The sequence below is a fragment of the Mya arenaria genome, chromosome 16 (assembly GCF_026914265.1).
Source record: "Mya arenaria isolate MELC-2E11 chromosome 16, ASM2691426v1".
Lineage (NCBI taxonomy): Eukaryota > Metazoa > Mollusca > Bivalvia > Myida > Myidae > Mya > Mya arenaria.
The window spans coordinates 32,533,759-32,559,404 of record NC_069137.1 but is presented as its reverse complement, the minus strand read 5'-3'; the positions used below and the strand labels follow the sequence as shown (position 1 = coordinate 32,559,404).

The 25,646-nt window shown below is 34.6% G+C and overlaps 3 protein-coding genes across 7 annotated transcripts; 1 reads left to right on the top strand and 2 right to left on the bottom strand.

Annotated features, from left to right (window-relative positions):
• Positions 1-821: 821 nt before the first annotated feature.
• Positions 822-4,936, top strand: LOC128222049 (putative nuclease HARBI1). 5 transcript variants are annotated; one of them, XM_052930809.1, is made up of 4 exons: positions 822-954; positions 2,301-2,431; positions 3,178-3,316; positions 3,992-4,936. In XM_052930809.1, the coding sequence occupies exons 1-4, from the start codon at positions 837-839 to the stop codon at positions 4,732-4,734; spliced, it is 1,131 nt and encodes a 376-aa protein (XP_052786769.1). In that variant the 5' UTR covers positions 822-836; the 3' UTR covers positions 4,735-4,936. The 5 variants fall into 5 exon arrangements, with proteins under 5 accessions (XP_052786769.1, XP_052786768.1, XP_052786772.1 ...); XM_052930808.1 differs by lacking the exon at positions 822-954 and adding an exon at positions 1,774-2,173; XM_052930812.1 differs by lacking the exon at positions 822-954 and adding an exon at positions 1,775-1,937.
• An 868-nt stretch (positions 4,937-5,804) lies between these two features.
• LOC128222226 (uncharacterized) lies at positions 5,805-11,637 on the bottom strand. Its single transcript, XM_052931165.1, has 8 exons — positions 11,518-11,637; positions 10,934-11,046; positions 10,363-10,410; positions 9,822-9,914; positions 9,390-9,455; positions 8,781-8,967; positions 8,246-8,388; positions 5,805-7,787 (listed from the first exon to the last, which is right to left on the bottom strand). The coding sequence occupies exons 1-8, from the start codon at positions 11,526-11,528 to the stop codon at positions 7,510-7,512; spliced, it is 939 nt and encodes a 312-aa protein (XP_052787125.1). The 5' UTR covers positions 11,529-11,637; the 3' UTR covers positions 5,805-7,509.
• Positions 11,638-12,464: 827 nt separating this feature from the next.
• LOC128222549 (interferon-induced protein 44-like) lies at positions 12,465-19,476 on the bottom strand. Its single transcript, XM_052931611.1, has 6 exons — positions 19,457-19,476; positions 18,227-18,303; positions 15,975-16,160; positions 15,704-15,862; positions 14,583-14,739; positions 12,465-12,774 (listed from the first exon to the last, which is right to left on the bottom strand). Exons 2-6 carry the CDS (start codon positions 18,278-18,280, stop codon positions 12,497-12,499), a joined length of 834 nt encoding a protein of 277 aa, XP_052787571.1. The 5' UTR covers positions 18,281-18,303; positions 19,457-19,476; the 3' UTR covers positions 12,465-12,496.
• Between the last annotated feature and the right edge of the window lie 6,170 nt (positions 19,477-25,646).

Below are 25,646 nucleotides of genomic sequence, written 5' to 3'. Positions count from 1 at the left end.
CCGAGATTTTACAAAATGGCAGGCTCCGGTGTTGTTGAACGATGCCCAGAGTTTTTGAAAAATGACTGACTTCGGACGCTTTGTAAATTGTGCAGATATGTCACAAGACAAAAATAACAGTGCACTGCTATGATTGTAAAATACTCAACACATACAATAAGAAATTGAAGGAAAAACAATTTGTTATAGTTGGCTACTTACCAGATATAGTTTGTGGTTTGTAGAAGAGTTAGCCCGAAATGAATTGTATATAAATCACTTATGATAACAAACGTTTCTCGACGTTAATTTTTTTAATTTCCATACGTTTATTTTAATGAAATAACAAAATAGCACGCACGACACTTCACATTCATGGACTACTTTTAGCCGAAGTACCACAGAATTGGGCGCGTTTTGACAAGCTGGCGGGAAATTCAATGGACTACTTTTATTACCCGGTACTGCACAATTTGACAGAGGGGTGAGCGCAAGACTGTGCTAAGTGCATTCTTTATTGCTTTACACTTAACACAGTCTTGCGCTCACCCCTCTGACAATATGTAAAAGCATAAATTACTACGAGACAGGATAAATCATTTTTAATACCTTCATTTGACCAAAATGCAAATAATCGAGTTTCAGACTCGCACAATAAATGATTTATTAAGACACATCACACATAATAATTGAACTATGCATGTGGAAAACATGATAGATATGGAACTTCTTTCAGCGCGGCATTTTACCTGAATCAAGGGGTCCGCGAAAAAACAGTTACCGCAAACGTGAGCCGATTACAGCTCGCGTCGCTAACTAGTGTATTGACTGCCTTGTTCTCCGCTAACGATTTCAATATGGCGGACTCAGACAGCGTCCTTAGCATCCTAATCGACGAAATTACTGACGATAGTATACTTGAGCATGTAGAAAGGAATATTACTATCGCAACACAGGCAATGTCCGATTTTTCATGTAAGTTTATAGTTATGTTACGTGTGTACGTATGTTTTATGCGTATTTTCATGTTTTAGTATAAAAAAAGTATACCCCACCCATATTTTTGTAAACATTATTTTACCGATAAAAGTTATATCGCCTGATACATATTACTTAAAGATTCAAAATAAATGCAATTGATTGTTAGTAAATGTAAGATTATTATACAGTTAAATTTGACATTATTTTAATAATACATTTTATAGTACTTAACGCTATACTGTAGTGTTGTATCCCGGAACAACGGGTTTTCGACCGCCTAAGGATTATTTACATTTGTATCATAAATAAGTGATAATAAGAAATAAATGTTTGTGTGTACCATTTAAAGCAATCATTCATCCTTCAAAAAACAAAAAAATAAAATCTGTTTCAATCGTCTGTTGTTTACATTTTGAATCCAAAATGGCGGCTGTCACATGTTGTATTTGACCTAGATACAACATGCTTTCGACCATGACCTTTAACTATACTTCGCAACAAAAGTTTGTGTACAATATTTTTTATTTTAATTTGTATAACTTGTTTAAACTGTTTAATGTATTTTATTTTTAAAAAAAGTTCTTAGATATTTACATATTTGCCATACAGTCTCTTTTTAGTGACTTATCACCACAAGAGTGGCAAAGGAATGCATCATCCTTTCTAATGGCTTTCACATGGGTACAAAATGATAAATTCACCCATCATGAACCCTGTTATCACTGGTACAACTCTGAATGAGCCTCATATGACCTGCCTAGGCTGCAATATGTTTAATTTTATGGTAACTGAGCTCCCAAATGCAATTCAATATAGTTACCTGTAGATGAATTTCATTAATTTTAGAATAAGCAACATACCATATTTTGATGCGCTTTTAATGTTGTGCACTATACTAAGAAAACAATAGGGCATAGGTTTTAGGCTTTGGTAGATATGTAAGATCTGGCAAACAAAAACAACACGATTTTAAAGAAGTATTTTACATGTGAAATCATTTTAAACAAGGGTCAAATTTGGCATTAATTAAAAATGACAAATTGGTGTTGTTTCAAGTATAACTTAAGTTTTTTTAACACCACCATTCCCATTCTTTTTCAAATGAAGTTTTCTGACAGTTATACTGTTATGGTTAACAATTGGAGCTTATTTTTACCGGAAGTGACGCAAAATAGAAGTGATTTACCCATTTTCAGGAGGCGGTCGAAAATAGGTTGTGGTCGAAAATAGGTTGTTCTATATATACAATATCTATTTTGCTGAATTTGATTCCTCCAAAGATAAGCCCCCTGAAGAATATCTTTTGTCCTCAGGTGTAATTAAAGTTCTCTTAACCACAGATACTTCCTTGATGCTGACGTGTAGCAATCCTGCTCCGGTTCGAGTTGAAGGTTATGTTCCAGACGTAGTGTCAATGTATTCTGATGTGGAATTTCAGTCCCACCTTCGAATGCATCGGTCAACTTTTGAGGTAAGAAATTAGTTAAAATGTAGAGACTTTTATTTTTAAAACATTTGTCCATATGTTTTCAATATGCCAGTATGTCACTGGATGTGATCAAAACAGTAGAGAACTGGTATTCCAAATCGCTTACAAATGTCACATATTTGCAACTTTGGATTCGGTTGTCCGGTTAGCGCAGTAGTTAGTGCACTCGCTTCTCACTAAGGTGACCCATGTTCATTTCCCGGCCTGGGTGCATGTGAGTTTGGTTAGTGGTCACCAAGGCGGGCAAGTGCGTTTTCTCCTGGTACTCCGGTTTTCCCCACAACACAAGACTACACTCTCGCGTAACATCGTGCCAATGAAAGTGAATGATATAAGTTGCAATAGCTTGTTTCACAATCGTTTAAAAATTTCAATAGTTTTAAACTAAATTTTGACCTTTTCAATCAATGAAGATGCTTCGCAATCTGTGCTTGGATACCTATATAACATATAGACACTAACTTCATTGGGTTATAATTATGGTGAACACAGGGATTACTGAGAATGTTATATTTTGAATAATGGTATTTTGTACAAAACCCATTTGTCTCTCTTCCCTAAAGTCCAACTGCACCAGCATCAAAATGGAAATCAAACATTAACATACATTTCGTTGTAGAATTGTGTGCATGTTATTAAAGCATATATATATATATATCTGTTTCTATTGACCTACATGTAAGTGTTTAATATACATGTATATTCTCTGTACTTTATCAATCTTTTAGGAGCTGTGTAAAATTGTTGCCCCAGATATGGCCAGGGAAAGATCCATTTCTTTGGAGACGAGAATGCTGGCAACACTTTGGATGTTGGGCAATATGGAGTGTTATCGGAGCGTAGCAGACAGATTTGGCATAAGTAAAGGTATATATTAAAACAGTTTCTGTACTTTAACAGGGCATGTTATGTTCAACTGACTGACACATAATTTAAGTCCATTTCAATTCCACAACATATTTTTAAACAAGCACTCTTACTCTCAAATAAGATGTCCCATAATTAATAATACCCATTACTGTTTTAATTTTCCAAAAAGATAGAAATAATGTCGAAAAAAATGGTTCTTATGAAGAATACCGAGTTTAATTTGAAAGAAATGAGCATAAAACATGATGTTTCTACCTTATGAGAATACACAATATATCAGGGCTTTAAAATACATGTTCACGGTTATAACCTCATTTATCCGAGTAATTAATTTTTGCATGAAAGCATTTTTTAATATTAATTGAAGATTTATTAGTCAAAATTGATGTTTATTATACATGTGTATATAATGATTTTGATGAAGAGTGTCACATTAATAAAAATCATTAAAATGTTCATTTAATTTACTGGTATTATTTATTTAATGTACATAATATTTCCATATGGAACTAACAATCATAATTTTTTTACAAACTTGCAATGTATATGTAATACTTTCAATGTCATCTTTCACTGCCAAAAGATAGCTCTCTTACATTCAATAAAAAGATTTGCAAATAACACATGTTATATTAATATTTATTTAATTGTCTATTGAACTTTATGTTTAAGGCACTCTCCATCTGACTGTGATGAGTTCTTCTAAGGCCCTTTGTCAACAGAAGAGCAATTTTATTAATTTTCCCACCACGAGAAGGGAGATGGATCAGGTCGCAGAGGGGTTCAGTGCCAGGTGTGGGATTCCTGGAATAGTTGGAGCTGTAGATGGCACACACGTTCCAGTTCCTGGTCCACGATCACAGCACAGGGCTTCTTTCATAAATAGGAAGGGCTATCCTAGCATTCAATTGCAGGTTGTTTGCGACAGTAAACTCCGGCTGCTGGATACATACACCGGTTGGCCTGGCTCTGTGCACGATGCAAGAGTTTTCAGGAACTGCCCATTACTAGATGTATGCCAGCAGCTCCCTGCACCTTACCACTTGATTGGGGACTCGGCATATCCGCTATCCAGGTATATGCTAGTCCCATATAGAGACAATGGCCATCTTGATGCTCAACAGAAGAAGTTCAACAAGGCTCACTCGTCAACTAGAGTTGATGTTGAACGTGCGATAGGGCTTTTAAAAAGCAAGTTTAGACGATTGAAAAATCTTGATATGCTTCTGGCTGAACAAATACCAGAAGTTATAACGGCTTGCTGTGTCCTACATAACTTCATTTTGGACAGGGAGGGCGAAGATGTCGTGGAAGATGTAGAATATGATTCTGCAAGTGTAGAGGAGGAGGGATGTAGCGATTCACTTAATGCAGCTGGAGAGGAAAAGCGCAGGAACATTGCTAATTTGTTGTAATATCTCTAGCTTAACATGTTGTCGATTCTGTGACATAAACATTATCTTATTTAATTTAAATAGATTTATGGAGCTTTTTCCAACATATTCCATGGAATTTGTGAATGTATATTCATTTCGAACCCATGCATTCTGTTTGATTCTTATTACTTTAACAGATGTAATTGAAAAATAAGTTGTAGTAATAAAGGTCAAGCAGGGATAGAAAGTGATAGTTTCTTCTTTTTGAAACCTTTTGACTTCTTGATCGATGGCCACATTTAGCTGTCAGTACATGTTAATTCAAATGCACACAATTTAAAGGCATGAGTTGATTATGTTCTATGAACCTAACAATAATGTTATGAGATCTAATTAGGCTCAAGTAGCTTAGTTTATTTATTTTTTAACTTTTACTTTAAGTTGTTTCAACTTATGATGCCGGGAAAAATTACATGTAGAACATATTACCATCATTATGTAACAATATGTATATGAAACTACAGAAACAAGCTAAATAGCCAAAAGTTAAAGCTGCACTCTCACAGATTTACTGTTTTTCCCACTTTTTTATTTTTTGTCTTGGAATTGAAATTTTTTGGCGTAAATATCTGCTAACCAGTGATAAAAGACTTCTGACAATTGATCAGATCGCAGATCTTCATATTTTCAATCCAAGTGTAATGTTATATGGCTTAAACTGTTACTAACGGTTTAAGAAAAATGCATTAAACATAAATTTTGGGACAGAAATATGTAAAGCTGCGATCTGATCTTTTGTCAGCAGTATATTATCACTAGTTTGCAAATAAATACGCAAAAATTTGCTTGTTTCAAGACAAAAAATAAAGAAGTTGTCAAAACATTCAATCTGTGAGAGTGCAGCTTTAAGACATAAACATAAAGTTTGTTATAACAAACTTAGTATTTAACCACAGTAAAAGCATGACCTTCTACCATATTGACGCTATGCCCAAAGTGTAGATGCCTGAACTATCCGCTCGTTTTTGTTTTTAAATCCTGTATATGGACCTCGTATTGTTTCTAATACGAGATGGGTTACAATTAAAAAACAATAGCAAAAGTTACAATTTCATAATTTTGTTTTATTTCACTTTCAATCATTTACTTATTAATACCTTATGAAATTAATTCATCATGCAAAATAACCTTATTTGCTACCTTTTAACATTCAGACCAAACCAGAAGTCTTTAATTGTTGGAACACATTTAAGAATAATGGTAATAGCCAAAGAGTCCTCGTTCCGCCATTATCATCGAGCTCATTTACGTATGTAACAGGTGGACGCAAGTTCAACTGCAGACATAAGAGAAACTGCCTATAGTATTTTACATTAACTATCAGCAATTAACACAAACATGAGAACAGTTCTTGTCTAAGGACACAAACAGAACTCTAATCTCAACCTCAGCATCAACTCATTTCACTTCAAAACATCTTAAGAAAATATAAAAAATGCATATGTCAATAATTTGCCAGCCTTCTTATTAATTAAAATCAATAGGATAAGGTGTATTTGAGCAAAATAATTATCATTATCAATGAACTTGGTTCATGCACAGATACTGAACATAGTTAATGAATTTTTTAAAAGCATTGTATAATGTATTAATTATTTTAAAAGCATTGTTTAACATAAGAGTTGAGGTGGCTTTAAAGAGTCATAACATAAAGGATTTTGAGAATGGTTTCAGTTTATGTAATATAAAAGTTGAATTAGAGAATGAATTATTTTATATGATACTGGCTCATCAATGTTTTTCAAAAGAGAACATTTCCAAAGAAAACATTTACAAAAATTTATAAAGCATGAGACAAGATTGTTACAACACATTTTTCATAAGTGTTAATATTTGTTTTTCATTTTCAAGTATTACATTTATAATGCAAGAGCTGTCGTAAGACAAGGGGCTCGACTACGCCACTCAACTTAGATGTGAATACAATAATAATAGATGTGCTTGTCATAAGCAATAAACAAAATCTTATGAAAGGTCTCGATAAACTCTTAATGTATACTAAGTTGGCTTTCAATATGTCGACCCTTACTTAAGTTATTCAATACCAACCATTGTTCTACAGATATTACCTTTGTCCTTGATCTCGATCCAAGGGACCTCAGATGCAATCCCATGAAGTCTCATTAAACTCTTCCTTTATACCAATTTTGGTCAGTACATGTGAAATCTACCGAAAATTATTTGAGCCATAAGGTTGCTTTGAGCTGCCTTCACACTAGACCGCCCAAACAATGATGCAAGACATTTTAACACAAAAAGGGCCATAGTTGGTATTAAGGGTTAAAATGGCCCTCAAACTTCAACCTGCAATAAGCTTGAAGATAAGTTCCCAAGTCAATCAGGTGCCATAACTTGTATTAAGGCGGGATGGTCTTGAATAACTGTGTGAAGTTTACAAATAAATTGAATGAAGGGTATAGAAGTTATAAGTATCCCAGCCTGCCCTAAAACGTGATTTTGTGAATAGAATTGAATGAAGGTATTAGACTTATAAGGGAAAATCCAAACTTTCCCTAATATAATAACAATATCATCTAATTCAAAAGACAGAGGGCCATAATATGCCTTAAATGCATGATAGATTTAGCTTACTTGCTTATTTCAGTTTGTATGATGGTTGGGAAGCATTGTATACGGTTTCAATGCAATACATCATGTAGTTTAAGAGATATGATAGAGTTGGTAGTTGCCACAAAATAACCAGATGAGAAGTACAGTATAGCTCTCCATAATCTTCAAACAATCAATTTTACTTTACTTATTCTTCGTTAAATGATTTACAAGGGTTTTTAAAATGTCATTTCGTTCCTGTGCAATTTTTATCAGGGAGTTGTTGGCTGCTTCTAACCGGTCCATCCTTTCATTCTGCTCAGCCCTAAAAGCCTGAAACCATTCAGGTGGCTCCTGTTGAACACGTCGGCGTTTTCGTGTGTGAGGTGTTTGGTCACCGGGAGTTGATTGTTCATTGTGTTCTTCATTCTGCGGCCTTATTGGTGTAGCTGTAAATAGCTGCCTTTTTGGGGGACACCGTTCTGAATGAAACAATGTTCATATAAAGTTTTAATACACTTCTTTCAATGTAACAAACAAATAATTTTTCATTAAAGCAATAATAATTCAAGGAGGATGTTACTTAAAATACCATCACATTATTTGATCATAAAAAAACATGTTCAGGGTAAATGTATTAATGAATACAAAGGAGGTGTATGCTGAATATTATAAACTAATGTCCAATTAACATAACTGAAATAATGAAAGACATTTCGTAAGAACAACACAATTTACACAAGCCGAAAACAATTATCTGAGCGCAAGTACTTTGCACTCAGGTAAGGTAAAAGATATACCATTATAAAAGTTCCATATCATGAGATTAGTAACATGTTTACCTATGTTTTCAAGTATTTAAAAAAACTAAATGAATACCAAAGAATTAACATGTGTATCAAAGGCATTTATAAACTACAGCTTGAAAACATGAGTACACCTTGAGCAGTCAATGCTGATGCCACAACTTTGATGGGCCTAACAGCAGGGTCTCCAGCCATAACCTCTTCCATGGCCTCATAGAACTGCCAACTTCGTCTCCCCCGCCCACTCTTGGCATTACTGTCAGTAATCACCTTATGTCTGAAATGAATCAAAATTAAGAATAGAAATAAAGAATTAAAATGTTTTTTTAATGAAATATATTAGTATCAATCAATTCATTACCATGAACTCAATCACAGTGCAGGAAAACACACAGTTGAATAGAAAGATATGTTTATTGTACACAAAATGTGTCATGTTTACAGCATACACAATAATGTAATTGAATAATTGATAAGTTGTGTTATAAATCAACAGAACTGCATGTTTCATTATTGTATATAGCATTTGTTTATAAAAAATAAAAAGTACCCACCGGACAATAAGTATTTGATGTGAAAGTGAAGGTTTTTCTCAAGCATAACAATACATGAATAAATGCACAAAACCAAAATACATTTAACATATACAAAAAATGTAGACATTGTTACCTATACTTCAGGGAACGAAATTTCTCGTTACACTGAACGCCATCAACAGTGTGCCCACTGTCTTTCATTTTTTCAGAAATGCATTGCCAGATGTCTTTTTGTTTGAAGCAGGAATATGCAAATTTATCCTTATTTTTGCCGAATAAATCAATCAGTAGCAGCACTGCTTCATGTGTCCAAGTATGACCTGAAATATGAAATCATCATGCAAAGTAAACTATCACTTTAAAATGTACTCCATTTTGTTCCATGAATATATTTGTCTTAAATAACATCCACATCTGTTTTATGACACCTTGGATGACCCTGTTGCATCAGACCTGCAGTTTTTATGACAACAAATCTATTGAAAGTCCATATTTCAAGTACATGGATCTATTTATGTCATACTGATAAAGCAATAAGTTAAACAGTAAGTGATAAAAATGAATAAACACACAAATTTAAATTTACTTGTTGCAAGATAGTAGAAAATGTTATAATTTTAAACAAGTTGTGTCTTTAATATAGAAAATAAAGCAAAAACATATTCTTAAAATGTAATATATGACAATTCTACAAATTCTAAAGAAAACACTTAATATTTAAAAAAAGAAAAGAAAGTTATACCTCCAGTGCACTTCATGCTGTTGATCGGCTGATCATGGCTTCCCAGCTCATCAACCATTTGGCTTTCTAAAAGATATCATATCTTACAATGAAATGCATTTCAACATAAAAATGTGAAAACAACAGCATTATGATATATATGCAAGAAGAATTCCAAGATCTGGAGTTGAAAGCTATCAACTTTATTCAACTTCAAATATTGGTGTTATTTACTTATACAGTACACAAAATGATGAACACAATAAGTAAATAACACATACATATTTTATAAATGTTTGTATTTTTAGTTTTACATCACAGGTAACAACACCCCAAATGTCCATAAGTAATGGTACAGGTGAAATCAAGCACATATAGGTATACACATTTTACTGTTACTGTTACATATTATTTACATGCAAATTAGCCAAAAAAACCACTTAAGATAATTACCTTCATCTACAACATCATCTATAACATTATTGTTGCCATCAACGTCAGTTACGTCACCAATGACTTCCAGTGAAACTATGGATTTATCTCGTCCTGTTGAAATCAAATATGCTGAGAATGATAAGCAATTAACTAATTGGCTTAAAAGTTAACTAAATATAGGTAATAAAATCTTCTAAAAGGGAATTCTTGTCTACTAATTTTCGCTAAAGCAAAGTGGTTCGAATCCTGGCCTGAGCACATATCATTTGATTCGAGGTCACAACTCACAAACATGGCCTACTTCATTTTAACCGGGTTCTCCAGCTGATGCCACATAAAATACCACATTCCCATGTTAAATGTTGGCATTTTAAGAATAGTACTTAATGTAATGTCCTAATAACTTGTTTCCAACAGCTGGAAAATTTGAGGTTTTGGTATAAAAGCTATCTGTTTAAAATAGGGCATTTTAGCAAAAAAATCATTTCAATGTTGTTTGATACTGTATATGCTTCATTTTGATAATGTGTTCAGTAATTCTATGCATGAAATCACTCACCATAGGCTTCCTTGTAACCGTCCACAACCTTTTTTGCAGTCCCTTGATCTATAAAAGAATATAAAATGAAGACGTTATGCATGCTAATTAAAAATTAAAAGAAAAGTAAAATGAGGTATATTTTTAACATTATCACTGATATTATTAGTAAGACATGAGAACAGGTTTGTTTACAGTTTATCTGAAGAACCATATTACTATAATCAATATACACATAGGCAAGTGGAATGCATACAGTATAAATTAAGTAATTATTATGCACCAGTCAATTTTAACCACTCTATCCCCTAGGTCTCGGGAAATGGACCGAATTTTTACCTTCCCCGTTACTCCACAGTGCTGGGTTAATGCGGTGGTTTTGTCTTCACGTTAAATATAGCGGCAATTGCCCTTACATAGGGTCCCTTGGTGCAGGGGCATTTGCCGGGGATTTTACCTTCAGTTTGTCCCCATAAAGCAAGGAGTTTACCTGGGCTATACCCCTAACCTGGGGGGGGGGGGGGGGCTACAATTGACTGGTGCATTATCAATTACTATTTTGATTTTAATTTAGATCAATGTTCATCCTCACCTTGGTCATAAACTATACTTCGGTATGCCTCAGCATCAACCTGAATGACATCTGTTGCGCCATCATCTAACACAACCCTTAGTTTCATCCAGCCACCAGCAAAAATAGGTTTTCTGAAAGAAATAAACAACAAAATGTCCATGTAAATAACCTTTCGGACAATCACAACATTTAAGAAAACATGAAAATTAAAAAACATACCATTACTGTATATTTAAAAATCTTGAATTTTACGATGCATTATTTCTAGACGGTATAAGAAACTAATTATTGAAATTTAACTTTCAAAACAATAAAAGTATAACAATGTTATACTTTTATTGTTTTGAAAGTTAAATTTCAATAATTAGTACTTTTTGATCATGATATTAATTTGTCATTTTTAAAGTGAAGCTATGTTATTAACATAGCTTCACTTTAAAAATGACAAATTAATATCATGATCAAAAAGTACAATAAAGAAAAAACATGAGTAATATCCCAAATGTCGCATTTTAACGAAATAAACAAACTCGGAATAACGTTTGACGGCATTATATACTATTTTGTGAAGTTTAATAACAGAAATCGATATGTTTACTTACACGGCAGCCATTTTGTTTTCTTCGCATACGATCCCCGATTGTAGGTAGCGACCGTTTGCGAACGTACACGGCTACCGGTGCGTTCAATACAACTTGTTTGCAACCGTTTGCGAATGTTAGCGACCGTTTGCGGTAACTGAACGCACGGCTGGTAGTACCCAGTCGCAAAAAAAGCACCGATATTTGCGACCAGCAGGTGCTCTTTGCGACGTCGCAATTTTGATGAAACACAATTTGCGATGCGATCGGCAAATTTGCGACGTCGCAGTCTAATTTTGCGATGCGACCATTAATGAAACGGGGCCCTGAAGTCTATACTTTATAACCGAGTGTACACATTTCATATTTGCTATGGAAGTTTGAGTGAATATGTGTTAATGGTTTTCACAAATGACAGCTTAAAGGTTTTTTCTATGCATATCTTAATTGAGGCAAAATGTTGTTTTAAATGGGGTTTTCCATGAAAATAAACTTTAAGACTTTTTGAAAGGTGATTTATTTATCATTAAACATGCATAACCTTAAAATTTAACAAACGCTTCAGTCAATAAAGTTCATGCATATGTTATTATTAAAGATGTGCTAAACTGGTAATTCTTACAAGCTATTACAAAGGTCGAATATCACAAATACTGTAACGTTTAAAAAGTATTCAATGACTGCGCCTCTGCAGCCTTTTACCATCTTCAAAATATAGTTTAATGCAAATCAAAGCGTTTGGTTCCCATGATAATTATAGTCATAGCGTGATTTATGATATTGACAGACGAAGTGAATAATTGTATCACACTTTAAGACACTTTTTACCACGAACACATTTATTCCAGGATGTCATCACACACATATATATATATATATATATATATATATATATATATATATATATATATATATATATATATATATATATATATATATATATATATATATATATTGTCAGAGCATGAGCAAGCAAAAGCTCATTTGGGTCATCCACCAGTTAATCAGATGATGTACCTGAAACTTGTACTCTGTTCAAACTAAAGTTTAAGGCAAACAGGAGAGGATAAAGAATAGGAACGTTAAAAATCGCGTCGCTTTCTATTTGATTAACGTAGTTCACAACAGGAAACACTCTGTTTTCCGCTACGCCAAAGAGTTTTGAAGCGATGTCTACAACTTCATATATTTTACGACTGCTGTAAACATTTGCTATATCTGCAGTAACCGTTGAGCATATTTTGTCACATTTCGTGATGACTGTTATCCGCGCTATCTCTGAAAGGGAAAGTAAAATAATTTTATCGAATAGAAAGCTATTATTGTAAAGTCCTTTTACACATAATCATTTAAATAGGAGCACTACAATGGACATTTTAAAAAAGGATAGTATACCAAAACTCGTTAAATTTGTGGTCATAATGTCAAAATTTCTATATGGAAGTCTTTCCGAAAAGAAATATCTGAGTCATGTATATTTTTAATGGAGGTTGGTGTTCCCCTTTCAAAATACCACAGTAATACTGAAAGAAGCGTTTAACGGGTTTAGTTAACTATCAATATATACTCATGGAAAGAATCGCGGATATCTATGCAATAGCCCGCATTCATTACTAATTAGGCAAGGTATTGTATTGCACATAAGGGATATTTTGTTAAGTGAACTAAAGGAATTATAATCACAAAAAAGCGTGTGATTCAAATATATGTTAGAATTGTTATTAGAAGTAATTATTGTAAATAAATTTGATAATCAAACGTCTATTTCATACGGATTGCTATTAGGGCCATCGCCTGTGAATGTGTTGATCTGAATCGCAATACTCGATAGAACGATGATGAAAAACTGAAAACACGAAAAAACGTTAATGAACAACGCGACAGTTCGATGATGCAAACGCGATAGTACGATAGCGAAAAGGCATAATTACGACAGTACGATGATGATAATGCGATCAAATATCGGGTTTTTACTATCGTATTGTCGCGTTTTCACCATCGAAATATCGTGATTTCGCGTTTTCGTTCTCGTAGTATCGTTCTGTCATCGTAGAATCGTCTTCATCATCGAAATGTGGTGTTTTCATTATCGTACTGTTGTGTTTCAATCATCGTACTGTCGCGTTATCATCATCTTACTTCATCATCATCATCATCATCATCATCATCGTCGTCATCATCATCATCTTACATCATCATCATCATCATCATCATCATCATCATCATCATCGTCATCATCAACAACAACAAAAACAACAACTACGCATCATAATATCGTTATCATCATTGACGTCATCACAATTATTATCAGTGGCGTCGTTGCATTAATGTTATGATTTGTATCATCATTTTTGTCGTGGTCGTTGCATTATCATTATTAAATTTACCATCATTGTCGTCCTGTCGATTTATCATATATCATTATCATCACCTTAGTCGTCATCGTCGCATTATGATTTATATAGTTTAAACATTGTCGAATCATTGTTACTATCATCAGCAGAAGCAGTAGAAGCAGCAGCAGCAGTAGCAGCAGTAGCAGTTAAATTAGAATAATTAGTATAAATAGCAGCAGCAGCAGCACAGCAGCAGCAGCAGCAGCAGTAGTAGTAGTAGTAGTAGTAGTAGTAGTAGTAGTAGTAGTAGTAGTAGTAGAAGTAGTAGTAGTCGCATTTTCATCATCGTACTGTCACGATTACATCATTGTAGTTACGTGAATTCGCGTTTTCATCATCGTACTATCGAGTATTTCGTTTCAGATCAAATCATTCACAGGCGATGGTCCTAAGGGCATTCCGTAATTTAGTGAAGACTGTTTCAGCTTCAAATCAAAGGTGAAAAGCACTGACAAGATATGAAATGATTACGTTAGAAGTGAGGTGCATGATGATAATATATGTGAGGAATGCTGATTGACGTCAATTTTCTTTATTTCAGAACAGACTTAAATTTGTAAACAAAGCAAACAGAGTTTGTGAAAGGGTGGTATATATCGGACTATTAGATTTTAAAATTAATCAGACATTGATATTGTTAACTTGTCTGACATAAACCTAGATCTTTGATCGAAATATAATTAAACATACCTTCTGGAACGATGGAGTGAAGACTTTGTAATTTCTGAGACAGAACACTCTTGTGTCCATTTTCAATTTCTAGGAGAGTTTCAGCGCTAATAACAAATATAACGCAATGTGGTTGGTACTTCCGTTCACCTTCTGAGTTCACTGTGTCCTGGTTAAACTAAAATTGCATACACATAGCTTTAAACAGGTTTTCTGAAGAAAAAACTAAAAAACTCGTATTGAGTTATGTTGGGTGAGCGGACAGGCTGGCGGTATCTACAATTTGTGTCGGGGCTGCTGCTACTTTAAGGCTTGAGAAGAAACAAAAATCTAAATGAACAGACGGCGTATTGCGTATAAGATTCATATATTTTCACCAAAGTTTAATGGCACAGTCAAAAAAACGTCATTGGTCAAATTGCGATGTAGTTTGTGTTCGGGCTATTACTTTTACATGCATAAAGAGATTGTTACATAACTCGTCAAAATTATTCGCCATGGCAAGTTATAGTGCCTCGTACAAAACCCAGGTTTGTACATCAAAGACACACAAAAATAAATACACTAAAAGGTCATTTTTGAAAATGCCCTGTATTACGGCTTGTCAGGCTGCAATGCCATCATGCATTGGGGTATTGTATGTGCACGATAACTTATTAATGTTTCCCGTTCAAGAAGCATGTCTGGTGTAGGTCAAGGTTGCACTTAAAAGTCAAAACGTCATGAATTTTGGCTTGTCCGGGCAAGCCATGGAAAGGTTGTGTACCACCAGCTACACTCATGTCAGGATGTGAAAGTTCAGTGTCGAAAGTTTATATTTGGTCAAACCTTCCCTTTGCACATTGCGGCGTTTTAAGAAAGTTAAAATTGTCCAAGCAAGTTCAAATACAGTCTACATATGAATTATATACTGTAAATAAACATTTAAAGCAACAAATCTAAGATAAAACACCGTTTAGTTGAAACAAAATCATTTCAGATAATATTAAAGCCAATCATCCACTCGAAGACAACGATGCTTTGTCTTCCATACAATTAAAATTGATAAGAAAATTCAAATTTGAATTCCCGACTTATTTTGAGATAAAAAGAAGCATACTTACGAACACAATTTAAATAAATAGTTAAATGAGAATACGCACCGTATGACCAGGTTTGATGCGTCCTTCACACATGTGTTTAAGGTCTTCCATTTTGATTCCGTCGACTTTGTCACTTCCGAGTGATTCAGTTAGGCCCATGCTGTCAAAGATCTCGACATCTTGAAAGATATCGTTTTCGCCTGACCTGATACGCCGAAACTGTAAATTGTTGGGATACACTGAAAGGCTATATTTTTACAGCAGCTATAAAACGTATTTGATATATTAAGAAAAGAGTATGTGAACAATAACAAAAAAGAGAGAATCATACCACATGCGTGCCGACACCGCCCAATCGGTCATTATTTTCTGTTGACATGTCGCATATTTGTCCTCTTGACACCGTGAATATTGAGTTGATAAATGAAGACTTTCCTGCCCCCGTGTGTCCGATCAAGCACAGTCTAAGTGGCGTTCCAGAATGTATCTTGACCTTTTCTTTTAAGTATTTTTCAGTCTAGAGAATACCAAAAATAAGACCGGTTTTATTACAAGGAAGCAATATCTATTTTACATTATAAATATATTATATGATAAATCACCTTATTATGATGTTCACATCTAAACACATTTGTTTTGACCAGGGCTGGAAAGCTCGATCTTCCACTACCATGAAGGATGATTCACAGAGTAACACATGTTTAACGTAAAACTATATGCAGTTTATCATTTAAAACCCCCGAGAAGAAAATCAAGTGAAGAATTGTTTGAAGAAATAATCATATTATTATAAGTCTGTAAAATTGCGATGTTGTTATGTTTCTAAAATTTTAAAACTTCAAGGTATGCAAGACACATTTTCGTGTTCCCTTACAGGGAAATGGTAAAGGTAACAATTTGGAATATTTATTGTTGGTCGGCGGTCGGTATGTTCAATAACTTTAGATCCGTTTTTTTCCGATCAGTTGAGCGATAAAAGGCCATCTTTTACCTCTTGTTTTTAAATTGAGTCTAATGTTCTTGTGTTGCATTTATCGACATAAGCCAAGTTGGACAAGAATATTACGGAAACTATCGGATCGTTACTTCCATTACAAATTAATTAAGTCTGCTTTGTTTTACATGCTATCAGCAGAAGCCAATCACTCATGTAACCGGCTTATGGCGACGCTTAATTTTGTATGAAATAATAATGCCAACTGGTGAAACTTTATTTTAACTATTTATGCTATTTAGTAGAACGTCATTCTACAACTTCAAAGTAACGACGAAATACGTTTACGGTCATGTACATGAAGTTAGCGGCCTAGCGGGGTGAAGTTAGCGGCCTAACGGCCTAGCGGCCTAGCGACGTGAAGTAAGCGGCCTAGCGGCATAATGGATACATGCCTTTTCTTTTTAAAGAATGATATATTAACTGTTTTTATGCACAAAATATCAGTTTGAAGCGATTTTCAACATTTTTTTTTCAAAAAAGTCGATCAAACATTTATCTATTTTAAAGCATGCAAACATGCTTGCTCTTCTAAAACAATGATATATTTGCTGTTTTTATGCACAAAATATCATTTGAAGCGATTTTCAACATTTAAAAAAAAAGTCAATCCAGCGCTTCAGCGGCCTAGCGGTGTGAAGTTAGCGACCTAGCAGACTAATATTGTATCTTATTTTAAAGCATGGATACATATATTTTCTTCTTTAACAATGATATATTACTAGTAACTGTTTTTATGCACAAAATATCAATTTGGAGCGATTTTCAACATTTTTTTTCAATAATGTCGATCAAACATTTATCTATTTTAAAGCATGCAAACATGCTTGCTCTTCTAAAACAATGATGTATTTGCTGTTTTATGCAAAAAATATCATTTTGAAGCGATTTTCATTTTTTTCTTCAAACAAGTCGATCAAGCGATTCAGCGGCCTAGCGGCGTGATGTTAGCGGACTAGCGGACTAGCGGCCTAATATGGTATCTTATTTAAAAGCATGAATACATGCCTTTTTTTCTTAAACAGCGGCGTGAAGTTAGCGGCCTAACGGCGTGAAGTTAGCGGCCTAGCGGCCTAGCGGCGTGAAGTTAGCGGCCTAGCGGCCTAATGTGTTGTCTTATTTTAAAGCAACAGTTAATATACCATTCTTTAAAAAGGAAAGGCATGTATCCACGCTTTAAAATAAGACAACATATTAGGCTGCTAGGCCGCTAACTTCACGCCGCTAGGCCGCTAACTTCACGCCGCTAGGCCGCCAACTTCACGCCGCTAGGCCGCTAACTTTACGCCGCTAGGCCGCTAGGCCGCTAACTTCACGTACATTTTACGGCCGGCGTTCGCCGAAAGCCTATATGTTCGACAAGTGGCAAACGATATTATGGCATCTACACGGTACTTGATGTGCAGCCGTGTGTGTGACGTACGCTGATGAGGTATGAAGTAAGGCGATACATAACTTCATGAAACCACGTTATTTTCAATCACTTGATTTAACTGATCCTCAAAAAAAGTGAGATGCGTTTTTTTAGTTCTTGCTTGCAGTAATATATCGTAAACGAGAGTTAATATAAAAGAGTGTAAAACACCTACCTCTATGAAGCTTTTATTATCTTTAGTTTTCCTCCAAGACTGATTGTTCCCCATATTTGTATTGATCAATACACAGGCTTAAATAAAATTTTAAATAATATTTACTTGTAAGTCTCATAATACCATATAAGCGTACACACACCCATAACTATCGGTTTTGCTCCTCCTTAAACGCCTATCATGATTGGTTTTGCTCCTCCTTAAACGCCTATCATGATTCGTACCTGCCCACCCGACAATATTATCAGTATGAACATTTTGTCGTAACATAACTATTTTATGAGTTAACATGGAGCAATCTCTTATGGAAGAACAAGCGCTTAAATGTGTAAATGGAATCAGGGAAACTGAGCAAATAAACAATTTAAAACCTAATGAAATTTTGCAAGTGCTCGAAGAATTCAAAGAACTCAAAGTCACTGTCGCTGGCTTGAGGGATGAAAAGGAAGTGATGGAAGTTAAAATTAACAATCTTACAGAAAATTTGAAAGCATGTGACGGCAAAATTGGCTATTTGTTTAAAGTTATAGAAAATAAAGGAAACAAAACTTGTCAGGAAGCTGGTGCAATTGGAAGATTTGTGAATTTTTGGCGTAAAAACAGTGAGGTATGAATTTATGAAAGCATAATGCATAAATATATCTTTACAATTAAAGATCGAGTTTTTCGATTCAATTTTTGAATTCATTCTATTACAAATGTTTATAAATTGGTGTAAATCTGAAGTGTTCTTTCTGACTGTTTAAGGAAGGTTTGAGCCAATAAATTAGGTTGTTAAAGGTTCTCTTTGTGCGCACTATAAATAAATACGATCATTGATATACAGTAAGATTATTCTGTTGTAAGCGCATATGATAAAATGGTTTCTGTATGTTTATGAAACTAGCTGAACTCGTCTGTACGTATAAATATAGAGCTCCCTTTTCACGTCATGCAATATGACTCACTCTAGATTCAATGACTTACGTTAATAACCTATATACTAGTACATAATTTGGATCGACTCTAACCATATACTGTATGTCACAAACAGGTGTAAATCTAGGATTGTTATTTTCCTCAGTGTAAGAAAGATAGCAATATAGTTTACGGAATGCGCACAAACAATTATATTCCACGAATGTTATTTCTTTATTTTAGACACAAGAAGCATATAAAATAACTCTGATTATTCCAAGAGATGATACAGACGCTTTGGTGGCATTGTCAGAAAAGGTATGTGTTAGTCACCTAATTCATTAATCGGCAAAAGCTCTGTTATATCTTGAAGACACACATCTGAGGTAATATGAAGGACGCCATTCTTAAAGTGGACGACCAAGAACATATCGTATAAACATTCATCTATGTTTGTACCGTGTTTAATTATTTGTTAAATAAACGTGTGTTTTATGTTATCTAAGAAAGCATATTTAAACTCTAAAGGCACTACAGTAAAACTGCGATCGCTCGAGGTCGCCAGGGACCGAGCCAAAACCTCGAGGGAACCGATGTTTCAAACGACCCGATTTTCAATTTTCCAGTTTGATATGAAATATCTTTCAGTGTATTTTAAGTTTAAAGTCGTCAAACAGACTGTTTACTAAGACACCGATTATGTGTTGCGTTGTGGAAATCGCTAATATGTTCAAAGGTTGACGTAAACTAAATATAAAGCGCAAAAGAAAAAAACAATAAATGAATAAATAGAAATGTTTATTTTAACAAAAAAGCACATTTTCGTATCAATCAACATTTGAATGACAGTACATATTGTGGCATTAGTCAGATTTAAGTTTCGCAAAATCAAAGATTGTTGATTGGCGCATCTTGTCGGTTTTTGCTCAACTGTCATTGCAATTTTTACAACTTGCGAAAATTTTAACACCCAGCAATTGTTTGTTGATTTTGGAACACGCGTTCGGGAAAAAGAGTGAAATTATGTCCTCGAGGGAGCCATAAGGTTTTGTGCACGATTTGTGTACTTGGGACCGAGGATATTGCTCGACTGCTCGACATAATTAGGTTTCGATGCAGCGTGGGTATATTTTATATGAAAATAGAAGGAAAAACGTTCGGGACCAAGCTCCGACCTCGAGGGAACGCCGGTTCTCGAACGACCGCTTGTTTGAGGGAACGCAGTTTAACTGTATATAACTTTTTATTTTCTGTTTGCCATATTTGTTAATTTGATATCTTCATCACTGATATGATTCTAACTTTCTTATCCATAAAAGTATTTCCTTTTTTATCTCTTTATTTTAAACATGCCGTTAATGGGCCTTTAAGTGGATGCTACTAAGACAATAAGATGTCGATAAGTCACCTTCAAATGTTTTTCAGCCTTCAGTGTGCCATTCAAAAAACGAACACCAAAGCGTCTTTGAAAAGTTTCGAGACAAGTTCGGTCTTCAAGATGTAAGAAACCATGATTCGGACCCGGAGGTTATATTCGTTTTAAGAACCAGTTCAATAAGAGTAGAAGATGAAGCAACTGCCGCCGTTGCAGATTATTCAGAAGGTAATACTAGTAGTTTTCAGAGAGATGGCTGGTGGTCGTGCGGCCCTGTTTTCATTTTCCCTATCAATAAAAGGTCAAATGATCGTATTTTACAATAAATCCTTATTATTTTCATTATGTAAACGTATTTATTATATCGATATATTTGTTATAAATGTTCCGTTGTTTATGTTGACATAAACAAAACAATATGAAATTAAATTATTTGTCATCCTATCTATGTAACTTGGATCGTACATATTTCTTGGCAAATCAGCACCATTTACTCAATGGTTACATAGTTTAGACAGTTATTAACTTATAAGTATGGCGTTCGAGAAGTCATCCAAAACAAACGGTCATGCTCTCAGGTTGTAGAGGGATAAAGAATATGCCTGTATGGATTAATAGTTTATATCATGATATTTGGACCGGTCGTTGTGGGGACAAATATATTATCACCATTTTAGCAATTGATGTGATCAAATTTCATCCTCCCTTGTATGTGACTGTGTTGAAAAAGTTGTGTTATTTGCCTTTTCCTTTCAGATCAGTGTTCCCGTGTCGTTCTGGTTTTGTTCTACCGTACACACCAACCGATATCTAAAATAAATGGCGGAAAAGCAAGTTATTACCAACATCCGAGCATTCAAAAAACATTTCACATCGTGTATCACGAGAATGATGAGAGATCGAAATGTATTCTGATTTAGATAAAATAGCACTGTTACGTTTAGAAAAGCTAATCAAACACCTCATTTCTGAAAATTTAAATGCAATAAGGAACAAGGACAGAAGAAAACAAGCATACCATATCTTCGATAATTTATGTACATTTAAATGCACTTAATGTGAATTATAGGAAATGTTTTGTTGGTTATTGTAAGCGAAAGCTGGTTGCATAAAACCTATCGTTGTTTTATTAGGCGTACGTGAATTATCTTTAGACGTGTGTGTTGTTATCTATTAAAATATTATAATATAATATTGTTTTAATGAGGAAATAAAAATGTTAATTAGACGTTTGATCATGTATGCATGTTCGTGTATTTTTGTTTGTGCCCGTGTAAGGTTCATACTTGATATGTCAATGAATTGCTGTGGTTTATAAGTTCAAGGAAATTATGACCATGTGGTTTACAGAATCATAAATAATTACTGTCACAGTTTCAGAAAACAGGAACTCGTTTGGCATCTCTTCTTAATCAGTGTCACGTTTTTTAAACAAACTCCTGTATGGATGTATGAATGTTATACATCAAATTGGAATATATACGGATGCCAAAAAGTGTTGTTATAATATATCTAAACTTATACATAAATGAAGTTATCCGATTGGTTAAGGGCGGTAAGATGCATGACGTGTATAATCTATAAATTTTCATAATTCAGAAAATGGCGGATATCATAGTTTATTATCAGATTTAGGTGTTTCTAATCAGTACGTCTCTATTACTCATGCACATGTGCAATAACCCGTGGTATAAAGGCACTGACGGTGTTAATCTCATACCTCGTCAGCTACTAAAATGTTATTGATAGTACTACTGTATAATCGTATGTCCTTTCTTAAGAGTTTAACTTATTTGTCTAATCATAGCCGTGATGACGAGGATGCTGTTTATGATGTATACTAATCTGCTATATAAGTATAAGGCAGGGATCTGTGACGGTTCTTATGTTCTTAAATTATGTGCGTGAAGTTAGCAGCTGCTGTGCTGCTGGCAGCTAGCTGCTGCGTTTTTACTATGAATATAATAATATATATTTACTATAATACAAGGGTATATAATTGTTTTTTTTTATTTCAGCTGTTTATATGAATACAAATAGGAGTAAGAAAAAAAGATTTTGCTGATTTAGCTTATTTGGTAAAATTTTGATTACGGCAGGTTTTTTTTTCATAAGCGGCCCACCAATGCAAACATTTTGTTGAGAAAGGCCATAAATAATAACAAAGTTAATAAGGATATCAATGATTCGGCGTTACTTTTGGCTTTGTGAACTATTGCATGTTAAGAAAGTATGCTCATATATTGACATTTATGGTTAACTATATATCTAGTGTGTGCTTCAAAAGGCAATGCCTGTTTTGCATTTAAAATAACCAAAACCAAACCAACTTGACATCTCTTATTTCTAATCAGAGATATGCATAGGTCTCCGAGTCACAACAATGATTCCATATTTCATTTTAATTTTAGCAGGGACCGACTACTCCCAAATTTGACATATACAGGAAAACACCCTTTGTAATGGAAACACTTAGAGAATTAACTAGGATCTTTGTACTTCTTCTTCTTCTACTAAATAATATTGGTATATTATATCAATAGCCCACTTTCTTTCCGAACGTGATACATCACACGGACAATTGGATGTTTCTTGTTGAATAAATGTATTGATTTATTTTGTGTAAACTATTATAAACGTAAATGGGGAATTAATAAAGAACCAACTTTTAACATCTTAATTTGACTTGAGTTATTTTGAACGATACAACTTTGTCTGCACTTAAACAGCGACTCGCAGTTGTGTCAGCTAATACCACAAGCTGGTCAAATGCACGTGCCGCTAAGACAGTGTGACTCGGGCTCGGTGAAGCTGCACTACTAAACCGGGGTGCGCGGTTGCATACGAGGAGGAATCTTGCACCGTGTGACTTTGTATCTGCAAATGTCCTTCTTGAAAAAAATCCGTTCTTGTTTTATTAAATAAGTACCCTACTGATTTGATTAACTCTGGTATGACCCTATTATAATTTTTAAACTTTTTCATGAAAACATATTAACTATAATTGATTGGCAAAAATCATTAAAAGCTTGAGACACAGTAATATTTCTTATCATCACAGTACAAAGTAAAATAATACCAACCATATTTACGAATAGCAATTCAACAAGTCACACTATACAGAAACGCAAACACACTTTCACCCACGCACACACGCGCGCGCGCACACACACACATAAGCATATACACGAACATATTAATACAAAGTCATAACGAAAGTAGTTTTTAAGTGAACCCTTTATCCTAATTGCCTTGTGCTGCTTAGCAGTTCTCCGATATGGGAATCCAGCTGTGCAGTTATAAAGGTTTTATTATAGGACTGGACTTTTCATCTTTTGTTGTTTTCAAACGATAATAACAGTATTAATACAATGCCTTTGAATAAGAACAAGAGTGATGCTATATATAATAGCCCACCAATATTATTTAACAAGGATGCTTCACAATTTGGATATAACAATGGTGATACATGCATTTAAAATGGATTTAAATATAAATGCTATATCACTGTTCAAAAACTTATCAATCATATTTATTTTGGTTTATTCAATTAATACATTTATAGCTGTGTATATTGTTTTATGTATTAGTAGGACAATAATCTAATCGAAATGTGTCAACCCTAAAAGGCCCCTGAGCCAATTAACAAATACACAGGAAATGGCCCCTACTGTGACACCAGTGCAATATTGAGGAGATGCACGGCAGGGGATTATCATGGCAAATATTCCTTAAACTAGGCAGAAGTCAATATAATGAACACTCAAGGTCAATATAATTGTAATTTTTTTTGGAATTATACGGGACAATATTGTGTGAGTGTTCTTTATATTGACTTTGACACAATTAACTGTTCACATTCGCTCTGACAGGGTTATAAAAAATAAATATTTAAAATATCAAAACCAAGTTCCATTTCTAGAAATTCATATTTGATATTAAAAAGTAACAAGAGATATTTGTCAAACATTATGCCCCCCCTGAGTGCCATGATGTCAGGATTATATGGACAATTGAATGAAATATGCATGGACCGAAATGACAGCTGATTTGTTGCTGTTTTAAGATTATGACCATTAAAGTGTGAGGATAAAGTGTGTTATGACCGTCATGACCTTTGACTCTATGAACTCAAAATCCAGAGTCATCAGCTGGTCACCAGAAACCTAAATGTCAAGTTTGAGGGCCATGGGTGCAGGCATTGTCAAGTTATCACAAGACAAGTTTTTTTCGTTCAAGATCACTGTGACCTTGACCTTTGACCCGATGACCCCTTAAATCATAAGGGGTCATCTACAAGTCAGATGCAACTCCAAGTCAAGTTTGAAGGCCATGGGTTCAGGCATTGTTGAGTTATCACTCGGACAACCTTTTACCATTCAAGATCACTGTGACCTTGACCTTTGGCTCTATGAATCCTAAAATCAATAAGGGTGATCTACTGGTCAGGCTTAACATCCATGTCAAGTTTAATGATCATAGGTTCAGGCATTGTTGAGATATCAGTGGGGGAAGATTTGTTAACTTTTTAGCGTTAAAGGTTACTGTGACATTGACCTTGGCCTGATGACCCCCAAAATTGATAGGGGTCATCTACTGGTCAGGCCCAACCTTCATGTCAAGTTTGATGACATTAGGTCCAAGAATTGTCAAGTTTGCTTTCAAGGTCACTGTGACCTTGACCTTTGACCCTAAAATCAATAGGGGTCATCTACTGGTCAAGCCCAACCTCCATGTCAAGTTTGAGGGCCATGGGTGCAGGCATTGTTGAGTTATCACTTGGACAACCTTTTATCATTCAAGGTCACTGTGACCTTCACCTTTGGCCCAATGACCCCTAAAATTAATAGGGACAATCTTCTGGCCAGACTCAACCTCCAAATCAAGTTTGAGGGCCATGGGTGCAGCCATTGTCAAGTTATCACTCGGATAACCTTTTACCATTCCAGGTCACTGTGACCTTGACCTTTGGCCCAATGACCCTTAAATCAATAAGGACCATCTTCTGGCCAGGCCCAACCTCCAAGTCAAGTTTGAGGGCCATGGGTGCAGGCATTGTCGAGTTATCACTCGGACAACCTTTTACCATTCCAGGTCACTGTGACCTTGACCTTTGACCAGATGACCCCCAAAAACCATAGGGGTCAT

What these genes read in the sequence shown, in the direction of transcription:
- LOC128222049 (XM_052930808.1), top strand. Translation starts at nt 1,993, where the DNA reads ATGACAAATTGGTGTTGTTTCAAGTATAACTTAAGTTTTTTTAACACC. An exon ending in CAGGAGGCGGTCGAAAATAG is followed by an intron (nt 2,174 to 2,300) that starts GTTGTGGTCGAA and finishes TCTTAACCACAG; the next exon opens with ATACTTCCTTGATGCTGACG. An exon ending in CAGATTTGGCATAAGTAAAG is followed by an intron (nt 3,317 to 3,991) that starts GTATATATTAAA and finishes TTTATGTTTAAG; the next exon opens with GCACTCTCCATCTGACTGTG.
- LOC128222226 (XM_052931165.1), bottom strand. An exon ending in AAGTATAGTTTATGACCAAG is followed by an intron (nt 10,411 to 10,933) that starts GTGAGGATGAAC and finishes ATTCTTTTATAG; the next exon opens with ATCAAGGGACTGCAAAAAAG. An exon ending in CAGCATGAAGTGCACTGGAG is followed by an intron (nt 8,968 to 9,389) that starts GTATAACTTTCT and finishes TTCATATTTCAG; the next exon opens with GTCATACTTGGACACATGAA.
- LOC128222549 (XM_052931611.1), bottom strand. Translation starts at nt 18,280, where the DNA reads ATGGGGAACAATCAGTCTTGGAGGAAAACTAAAGATAATAAAAGCTTC. An exon ending in ATAATAAAAGCTTCATAGAG is followed by an intron (nt 16,161 to 18,226) that starts GTAGGTGTTTTA and finishes GGTATTCTCTAG; the next exon opens with ACTGAAAAATACTTAAAAGA. An exon ending in TCACTCCATCGTTCCAGAAG is followed by an intron (nt 12,775 to 14,582) that starts GTATGTTTAATT and finishes TTTCCCTTTCAG; the next exon opens with AGATAGCGCGGATAACAGTC.